Here is an 11,340-nt window from a genome sequence, read left to right on the forward strand (position 1 = left end):
AATATTATTAAGAAAAAAATTCTATTTGTTGATTTATCATAGATTAATTTAAACATAAAAAAAAATTTTACTGTGATAATTTTGATGCTAGTCATTATTTTTGTATTGAGCGTTGTAATAGAAATTATTTATTTTTTAAATCTATATTACTTTTAATGAAAATATAATTATGATATTTAAAGATATATGATATATTTGTATCTATATGTTTTTTTTACTTACCTTTTTACTTTCACTTGTTGAAATATTAAGTCCCTATATTGAAAATAAGTAAAGTATTTGAAGGAATCTTTCTGTTAAACTAGAGATTTAAATCCATATTGTTGAATATCCGATCTTTACTTAAATCTTACTTATGCTTAAAAGTGTGTACCCAACATTTGAGAAAAGTATTTAACAAACTAGTATTCTAGAAAGGAAATGTTGTGAATAAATACATTAAATAATGAATAAGGGAAACTGATGAGGATTTTGTGAAATTTGAAAATTTGTTAACTTTGGGTAACACTGGCTAACTTCATACATTCTTTGTAACTGATCAATATGAAATTTTGAATTAATAGTTTGACCTTCTAGAAAAAAAATTATGATGAATTATACCATCGTAATTCAAAATTATTGCACTCATCCTCTTTTTTTCAAATTGCCTCTGCTTTGCTGATGACACAGCAGACAGGCTCATTGCAGTCTAACTATTGTTTCTTGGTCATAGGCTTCTCCAATATATCCTCTTTTCATTGCAAATAAAAATGCTTTCAATATTTGTTCCAAATTTCCTGTTACATCTCGCCTGCTTAATAGTCAACTCATTAGACATTATTTTGGCTAAGCGATTCACTTTTCCCAAGCTATGCAGTCCATGATTTACGGTGGATTAGGAAACTTCACGTTCTCATACTGATTTCCGAGTACTTTTTTGAGTCTGCCTCACATGGCCTTGAGTCTGCGTCTTGCAGATCTTTTCTATGGAGTAATTTTCTTTCATAACACTCTTTCCTCTTGAGAATGATGTCACCACTATCAAATTTTTAGAACTATCTACTTCTTGAACTTTTTTTTTTAACTGGCTGGCATTTTCAGCAAAAAGAATTTACTTTCAAAAGCTATTGCCTGAAATGTGGTTATACTTCATTCAAATATTGTGATTTTGTTGATCTCAGATACTTATTTAAAATAAACATTTATTCATGAAGAAAATTAAATATAATATTGATGCAATTGTTGGAGACTATCTGTGTTGATTCAGGTAGAATCAATCAATTGTTGGTAAAATATTCTATCTATGAGGAAAAATAAAAAAGTAGAGAAGTTGGTCTTTGGGGCACAATCAGTGAAAAAAACTTACTAATTAGTGAAACTTATTTCTATTGCGTTTCAATGTTTCGGCCTAAGTTATAGGTCTTCAAATCTTGCCACCCAATATAAAAATAAGTTCATCAGCGAGTTTTCTTAATTGATTGTACTGCCCTACTAATTTTCCTTTAAATTATATCTACAGTTAACTACATCTACTCCATCAGCTATAGTTCACATTCCACTATCAGAAACTGTATTATATCAAAATGAAGTTGGAGTTACTAAAACAGATGCTCTTGTAGTTATAAGATATATATAAAACTATAATATTGACTAGTGGTGGCCAAGTATGGTAACGTACCAACTTAGCATTCTTATGTCAGAAGCTATGCTGGTTTAAATCCGATTGACTTTTATTTCATGTTGGACCCGCAGAACAGCTTTCGCCCTTCCCTCTTGGGCTAGAATATGTTGGTAACCTGTTTAAGAACCTTTATTTTTTATAGTAAGTTGGAGAAAATAATGACGTTAAACCCCAATTAAAAAAAAAAAAATGTTGGGAAATGTTAAGGATCTTTGTTCAGTTTAAAACAAAGCTATAAAATATATTGGAGAGATGAAGAGTACTTGATGCACAGTATATGTATGTATGGCTATGGATTGTGCAGTAGCAGCGCTGATGTTCACCTATCAAAGCTTTGTTGAGTGAACATAAAATAATTAAAGTAAATACATTTAGTAAAGAACTAGTTAAAAAAAAATCAATAAAACTCTGAGGCTACAATAAAACCAAACTTAAGGTTCTGCAAACGTATTGTTAGTATGCCAAAGTTGTCCTACATTAATAAACCATAAATCCTCTTTAGAAATTTATGATTTACTAAAATAAATATAAGGCATTTGATAATGTTCCAAATTAAAATTACTCACTTTGCAGTTACTGTTACCTTAACCTTTAAATTTGAATTTGTGAGACTTATCCTGCTGTATAGATTATAGTGGATGTGAAATGTGGCAGCTTATGTTGAGATGAATATTGCCTTCTAGTATTGGAAAATTAAGTGTTTAAATTATTATATATTTTGAAATTTTAAGCAGAAATATAGATGCTTTTATGCCATGAGCATTGAAATAACTTGTGAAATTAGTGGGTTATTGATTGAATGCTAATTTGACAGGGAAGTGTCAGTGCCTCCTAGGTAGAGTCCATATTAGGTTGATCATGATAGAAAATAAATTGAAGAAAAGAATATGAGCTGGTAAGAATGAAAGTGTTAAAATCGCTTCTCATTTATTGCAAGAAAATGAATAAGTTGTGAATGTACTTATATAATACTCATATATCAAGTATACAGTATTTAAATATCAGGTATATTATTTTAGAACATACTCAACTTCTCAAAATAAATGAAAAGTGACATGCCCCATTTTCATTCTTGTCAGCTCATTCATATGATGGTCAGCTTTCGAGCTTTATTTATATTATTTATTGAAATTTGTATATCAAATTTTGGTTTTAAAGTTTCAAATATATTTTAATTTCAAGTCCATTTTACCATGTTAATGCTTTTTATAGCATATCTATTGCTGAAGAATATTTAGATTTTTATGAACTTTATGAATGATTTTATGGGGAAAAAAATCTGTATCACCAATTGATGACCCATTATTAGTTTAGTACACATACTTGTATTGTTTTAAGGATTAAAATTAAGTGTAATCTATTGGCATTGGCCTATGACTACATGATTGCAAGATTTGGTGGAGAATATGCAGGTCTCAAAATCTTATCACAGATATAACAAATTAGTTCATTTGATCACCACAATGAGCCTTTTTCAAAATGATAACACTTCTTGTCAAATAAATTCCAAAAAGTTTTTTTTTTACTTAGTTCCTTTTACCATTTGATGATTCAATTAATAATTTATAAATTTCTATTATGCAAGAATACTGATAGGCATAAAAATGTGGCCACCTTTTTTTTTTCCAATGAACTAATACTTTGTGTGTAGTACAGTCTGATATTGAGCCTGGCCCTCTTCCAGTTGGCTCAATTTGATGCTTCTATTCTCGAAGTACCTCTCAATGTATAGAAAAATTTGTATTTTTTAATTTAATTTCCAAAGTTATTCTGGTTAAGTCTATCATCTTTTCATTAGTCTTGATTCCTGATTTCTTAGATGATAAAGGTGAATAGAGTTTAGATTTAGACCACATGATTTTCAATCAAAACACTTCCTTTTTTTTTTTTCTTTAAATCACGAGAGCAATGTTATTATTCATATGTGTCAAAGCAAAGAATAATGTTTTTATTTACCCAAGGAGTAAAAAAATTCAGAGAAATAAATACTATTGAAATGATAACAATAATATTCTACCAACATTGACTGATGTACTGATGTGTTGGTAATTAAGTGATTTATATTTTTGTAATAAATTTAAATTTATTCGAACAAGAGAAATTTTACAAAACTTCATAAATTCAGACTTAAATACTGGATTTTGTCTTATAAAACCATTTTTCCTTTTAACCACTTCTTGGTTACATTTATTAGAAGAAAAAAAGTGGCATTACAGTTCAAAAATGACTAGTGGAAATATGTCAGAACTTTATCTTTTCTAAACAGTTTCACTATATGAATCTAGAGAATTCAGCAATTCATGCTCTCATGAATCCACAGAATTAAGTAGTTCATGCTTTCATGTGTTTTGGAGAAAGGATTATCCGTGCTTTTGACTGTCAGAAAATATTCTTCATACATACATGGTACTTTAAAGAATATCTAATTTTGAATATCTAAAGCAATCATTTGCCATTTTGTTTGTGGCATAAAAATGTAAATTGTTTGAATTGATTAAAAAATTCCATATTTTTAATTTTTATTTTTCTGTAGTTGTGCTATTAAGAGAACTTGTTAAAAATGCATATTGTATAATGCTTATTTGTACACAATTGATTATACTTGTGTTAATCCAAAATGACATATTAATTTTTAAAAGAATTGATATACTACTTAATTAATAAAAAGGAGGTATTTTTCCCCATTGATGTGAGTATTTTCATTTTTCATTGGAGATTTGTAAGTTGTGTATTTTTTCAAAATACTTTAAAAGTGGATTTTTAAGAAGTTACTATCTGGCTTTTAAATTGTAATCACAAAAAGAGAATAAATTTAAAGAAGCGCTGAAAAATGTCAATAGAACTGAATTCAAGCAATAGTTTTAATGATTAAATTTTGTTTTTACTGTTTTTTTTTTTTGTTTTTTTAAAATTTTGTTTGATTTTCTGACAAAGAAGTTATATTCATATTGTTTTGAATTTTATATTATGACTATTTCATATTGTAGATCTTGATACTTATTATTCATAGATAATTTTTATTGAATCTTTAAAAAATTTTAATGTCCTCTTAGAATTATTTGTTTTTTCTGTGTATATTATAATAAAAAAAGTAATTATTTAACTCCTGATATTTCCAATATTTAACTGACATATTTAATTTAATTGAAGAAGTGATGGTGGTCATTTGGGACTTCATTTTTAGTCAAACTATCATTTTGCATTATTTATTTGATAATTAGTCAATATTTTGACCGACATTAGAGATCTTGTTGTGGGTTGAATTGTACTTTTAATAAATCATAAACAGCAATAGTGTGTATTGCATGATGACCTAAACCTACATTTCCTTGATGAGAATCCACTGCCAACTACCTTATAAAGAAATATTTGATTTAAAAATATATATAACACTATACAAATACCCTCTTCTTGTCGTGTTTGTTTTCACAGAAAAAGGTTATTGTATGCGAGGAGACTTGTGCCCATATGACCATGGATCTGACCCAGTTATTCTTGAGGATGTAGATCCACTCTACAATGGTTCAGGAGCTCCAACACCATTAATGATTCAAGCAGCACCACCACCACCACAATTAGCACCACCACCTCCATCTATTACACAAGTTACCACTAATAACATGGGTAATAAAATTTATCTATTAATTTATTTTTAATGTATATAATACAGTATGATTTATTAATTGTTGTTTTAATTTTTTTTCACTGCAGCAGAATATAATCCAGATGCTCCAAGCATGGAATCAAGAATGTGGACAAGACCTCAATTTAGAGCGGGTCCAAGTCAGTTAATTTGTTGTACACCTTTACCAATTTCTTTCTCTCTTCAAAGTTTTTAATTGAAGAACACATGATTTACTGTTTTTTTTTTTTTTTAAATAAATGTATTTTCCTTCTGTTAAAACCAATTCACATTCATCTTTTGTATTTTCTTCATTTTGTATGCATGGATTCATTATCTGTTTTCTTTGATCTAAGGATTTTTTTGGTAGGCTCCTTATGATCTATATTTTGCTCATTGTATTGAAAAAATGTTATCGATTACAGTTTTAATCTAGATAGTTCATTTAAAATTCATCATATTTTTTAAGAACATCAGGTAGTTTTCACATTCTCAGTTTCAAACTTTCATATCTTTTGTTGTACTGACATACCTATTAAAACCCGTTTAAGAAAGAATATTTTTTATGTAATGCAATAGAGCACTTGCTTTTTACTTAAGCGTTTCGGCTTACGTACATATTAATATATTTTGTTGGATAGGGTTCGACTTAAGACAGTTTCCGAGGACGAAACCTGACATAAGTACAGGAACTGCTTGTATTTTTTTTTCAATAAGAACTATTATTGGTTTGATAATATTATTTATTTGCATGTTATTGTTTCTGTTTAGTTGCCTTCCTGTATACAATGAATGTCTAAGTTATTCATATATACTAATAAAGGTTCTATATTTGTGTTTAATAATTTTTCTTTACTGCGAGGTGTTAGCTGACCGTAGATGAGTATGAGGAGAAGATAGTCAGGGGTGCAGTCAGGAAATTAACACAAATAAAAAAAAACTTATTTATTCATTTGACCACCTGAATTTTAGTTCTTCGTCAGGGCCAAAAAAAAAAAAAGATATAACAATCATCACTCAGAGAAACATAGAAATAAAGGAAAATAATAAACAAACAAAATTGGAAATATACATAACAATGAATTAAGTAGAAAGTAGTCGATTAATGACAATATAATTAAGAATTGTACAAAATAAATTATGAAGAATTAAAAAACAGAAAGTATTGAAGAAATAAACATAATGAAAGATGGGGAAGAAAATGTAAAATTTGTTTAAATGAAACATTGGCACAAATAAATAAGTTTTTGTTTATTTCCTGACACACCATCTCATTTTTCTTTGTTCTTTGTTTTTTTGGTAGCTGAAGAGTTCCTTAGGAAAAAATAATTTTAATGAAGTACCACTTTATTTACATTAAAACTGTTATTAAATTTTTTTTAATTGCTCTTTCGACGCTCTAAAATTTGATGTAATATCTAATTTTTCAATTCAAAAAATCGATTTTTAGTGAAAATGTTTGGATGTTGTCTTATGTTATTTTATTTAAAATGTTCTTTGATTACTGTTCAAAAACATATATTCACATTGTTTTCCAATTTCAGTCGCTTTTTAAATATTGCTGGATTAAATTATCTTAAAGCTTCCTCTTCCTGTTTCAAGTTAATATTTCAAAAGTGATATAGGACTGTCGCTCACTGAGGGTCTGGGCCGGGAAGGAGGATGGCCTTTTTTATCATATCTTTGAAGATTACAATCAGAACTCGATATATAATAGTAATAATTGTACAGGTATCCCCTGTTTTTATCGCCCCATTTAACTTGTTTTGGATTTAGATTTTAACATATTTACCATTTTATGTTGTTTGAATTTAGAGCTACTTTACTTGAAAAAAAAATTGAATTTTTTTATTGATCGAATCCTAATTAAAAATTCAATTAGAATGTCAAATAAAGCTAATGAAATTAAGAGCACATTATATTGAAAACTTTATAAACTAAAGACTACGTACCTATTAATATATTTTGTTGGATAGGGTTCGACTTAAGACAGTTTCCGAGGACGAAACCTGACATAAGTACAGGAACAGCTTGTATTTTGTTTTTTTTTTTTTTTTCAATAAGAACTATTATTGGTTTGATAATATTATTTATTTGCATGTTATTGTTTCTGTTTAGTTCCCTTCCTGTATACAATGAAAAGATAAATTCTTCTAGAATTGTGTGAAAATAAAATTAGAATTGTTATAGATTATTTAAATAACAAATTTTCTTTATTATAAATTCAGCTAAAATAATGTAATACTTATTATCTATGTTTGTTTGTGATATACTGTACAACAATTATCCATTGTGTTCATTAGAGCATCCTCCAAAAGTCTTTATTTCTTAAGTATGTTTGGAGGAACTGAGCCGGAAGGATGTTGACTGTATGAGTTTCATTTATCCATTTACTTTTTTTTTTTTTTAATCTTTCCATTTCTCACTTTCTGTCTATTCTGGTATGCACTGTTTTTGCTTAAACCAATCAACATTGGTAGATTTAGCCATGTTCAACTTCAAAAAGTATATAGGTTTTTATTTTTTTTTGTTTTTCCAGTCTTTGAATCGTTTTTTTTTTATTGTATAATTCTTAACTTAGTTTTCTTAAAATCTCAGCTCAAATCATTTCTAAGAGTTAGATTCATCATGAAAAAAAATCTTTTAATCCATGTATGAAATCTGGTACTATTCTTGCTTATGGCAATTTTTTTTTTTTTTACATTTAAATATAAAACAATTTTTTATCCCCTACATGTTTAAATCTTTATCATAAAATTTCTGCTGATGTTTGTTGCTATTTTTTCCCCTAAAAGTAATTATCTAGCTTTAAAGAAATTTTGTGGAGTATTTTTTAATGAAACAGAAATGTTAAAATCATACAAAGAAACTTGAAGTTACTGGGACCCATACAAAAAAACAAGTTGTAGTCAATTGTTTCATGACCTACAGGTGCTGCAACCTGTTGTAGAGATAGTGAATCATGTTAATATTTTTATAATCATGGACCTGGATATAATTTAAAACCTAAACCTTTTTTTATATGGATTCAGGTTATTGTTTGTAAGATAAAGTGTATGAAACAAAGTATTAAAATTTTAGTTGATTTTATTGAACCTTTTCAAATCGAGACGAAAAAAAACAAGAAGTAAATAAAAATCTTCTCATGTCTTCATATCTGCTTTTTAGCCCTTTTTATGGACCTGATAATGTGTACCCAATTTTCAAAAATATATACCATAATAAACTTATGCTAGATTTAAAAAATTAAGTAAAAATAAAAATGGATCATAGTTATAACTTATATGTAATTGAGGAAATATGTACTTGATGTATGCTAATATTTTGTTGTTTTATGCAAAAATAATGTTCTTAAAATTAAAAAATAAATACCTACTCACTACTTAAATTTTTGCTTCCTCGCTACGGAAAATATAAAACCTTTGTTTTATGCAGGAATTAAAAAAAAAAAACTTGTCTTCAGAATCAAAAATTTCTACTCACATTTTATGTTTTAGATATGAAGGACTTAGGACATTGGTTCCATATCTGTCTCTCTTAAATTGTGATCGAACTGTTAATCCAATTTGAATGAAATTTACAGGGGTTATGAATGTTGTTATCATATTGATTTCATCATATTTCATCTACTACTTCTGTTTATACATACCAAAACGTAGTTTCCTTGGCATATCTATATTTTGAAAATGGCTTGTCCTATTTTATCAAAATTTGGAAGAATGGTGGTAATTCATGTAAAATGGGTTAAATGTTTAAGGGTACTCACTTTATCGAGACCGAGTCCCTAGGAGTGTCATTCAATCCCAGAGTCAATCCACGGCTCATATTACAGAACAAACTCAGCCACAGCCAGTCTCAAACCCATTTCCGGGAGATAAGAGAACATTTTACTCGATCAGTTACTCCACTCTAAAAAAATTATAAAAATAAATGGAAATAGTTGAATGTGTTTTCCTTTGCATCTTATTTTCACAACAATTTTTGTGTTAATGATATTCCAAATAGGATTCAAGAATATGAATTATTCATTTAATTTCTTGACAAATAGTTTTTGCTTTTTAATGAAGATATTTTTAATAGCAAAGATTTATAAATGTGATAGCGAGCTGCCACTGAAGAGATTTCCACCAATTCGGTCACTAATGTGGTCTGATATGAAATACTTTGTCTTTATTACTATTTATGTTTCTGTCACTCACAGTATAGTACTTTTCATTACAAAATTTTCTCTTTTCAGTAGTGAGAGGAACTGGGATGGTAAGGACTAGTATGGGCCGAGGTTTTCCTCATCAAAGAGAGCTGATCAATGTCGTAACTGGGTCTCCACATTTTAGACATGCTCGACCAGTCTCAAACCAAGACTTCAACAATATCAACCATTCAGCAGTTAGTAGAGTGATTATTTTTACTTATTGTCCTTTATTTTACTTTAGTAGTCTATTTACTTTAATGATGCCTTATTATCTTTTCAGGTGCGAACAATAACAGCAGATAATCAAAATTTTGATTTTGCAAGATTAGGACCGAACCGAACTCCAGCTCGTCCACCATTTCCTCAGCATGGAGGAAACACATCATTACAGTTAAAGAAAGTACCTCTTGGTGTTAACACCATCACTCTTTTGAACAATCATTTTTCAAAATTTGGAAAAATTGTTAATATTCAGGTTAGTCGAATCATGATCTCATTCTTCACTGGGAATGAAAATATATAAAATGCTCTTATCGAGAATGCAACTCGGCCCTAAAGAATTTGTTTTTGTTATAGTATTTTTTTTTTTTTAAATTTGTTTTTATTATTTATCATTGAGTAATTACAATTTAGAAGAATGAAAATGGAATTTAAAATTCATATAATTTTGAGTTTTAAAAGGATTTTTCCTTCTTGAATTTTAATTATTTTCATGATAATGACAAAAAAATTTAGAGCCTCAGGTACCTTATGGTTGATAAAAGCGCAGATGCAATCTAAAGATATTCACCATTAAAATATCCTATTTATGTTCTAGGTCGGTTTTGAAGGAGATCCAGAATCAGCTTTAATCACCTTTTCTTCTCACACTGAAGCCAATATAGCTTATAAGAGTACTGAGGCAGTATTGAACAACAGATTTATTCGAGTTTTTTGGTACAATCCAAGCAACAACAATGAGGTAAACGTATCATTATAACTGGCTTGATCTTTATAATTGTTTATAAATTATTAAAGTATTATAATTGTTTATAAATTCTAATAGTATCATGATAATTTAAATGTATTACTAAAGACCATTTATTAAGAATTTCATCAACACTTAAGAAATCAATGAAATATGATGATCATTGATGATTATGTTTTGAAGTTATGATTTAACTTCTTGCTAAAAGTATTAAATGTATACTGGTGATCTGTAACACAACTGAACCCGAAATTTATAATTTTTATATACTTTGATTTATATTTTTAACTCTTCAGAGGGTTAGGTTCCTGGGACCCAGGCATGAGTCATATATCATGTCACGAATCCTTAGAATCCAGAAAGTTCTTTGCCAGCTCAGTATGTTCTTTCCAACACTCCAGTTCACTTGTGGAGTCTTAAGTGTCATCCCAAATTTGTTTTTAGAAACATTGAAAGGAAGTTGAATTTTCATTTTCTATTCTTTGTTGAATATTGCAAAACATTATTTCTTAATTATGTGGAAAAATAACAACCCACTAGACAGCAAAATAAAATCCTGGAGAATATTCAGATATTGTTTGTAAAACGACTTGGCAGAGAACCCTATTAGAGTATATGAGGAGAAGATGGTTGGGGGTGCGGTCAATGAAACACAAATAAGTATGACTAACTTATTTTTATTATTTATTTTTTAAATTATTTTGTTTATACTTTCTTTTTTATTTTTTATTTTTCTAATCTTACTGTGGTTGTTATCTTGTTTTGTTTTTAGCCCTGAAGAAGGCTAGAAACTCTACCCGAAACGTCGGCACATTAAAATAAGTTAATCATACTTATTTGTGTTTCATTGACCGCACCCCCAACCATCTTCTCCTCATTTATCATCCACGGTCAACTAT

At 28.4% G+C, this 11,340-nt stretch overlaps 1 protein-coding gene across 6 annotated transcripts in view; it reads left to right on the forward strand.

Annotated features, from left to right (window-relative positions):
* Positions 1-11,340, forward strand: part of swm (Zinc finger protein swm) — a gene marked incomplete in the record, with an annotated part of 40,152 nt that overhangs the window by 14,266 nt on the left and 14,546 nt on the right. For 3 of the 6 annotated variants that reach the window (XM_067048554.1, XM_067048577.1, XM_067048570.1), the window contains 5 exon segments: positions 5,093-5,284; positions 5,372-5,443; positions 9,520-9,668; positions 9,755-9,949; positions 10,292-10,435. In XM_067048554.1, the coding sequence (XP_066904655.1) occupies positions 5,093-5,284; positions 5,372-5,443; positions 9,520-9,668; positions 9,755-9,949; positions 10,292-10,435 (752 nt within the window). 6 annotated transcript variants of the gene reach the window in all.

The sequence above is a fragment of the Halyomorpha halys genome, unplaced genomic scaffold (assembly GCF_000696795.3).
Source record: "Halyomorpha halys isolate HHAL.00 unplaced genomic scaffold, Hhal_1.1 Scaffold435.1, whole genome shotgun sequence".
Taxonomy (NCBI): domain Eukaryota; kingdom Metazoa; phylum Arthropoda; class Insecta; order Hemiptera; family Pentatomidae; genus Halyomorpha; species Halyomorpha halys.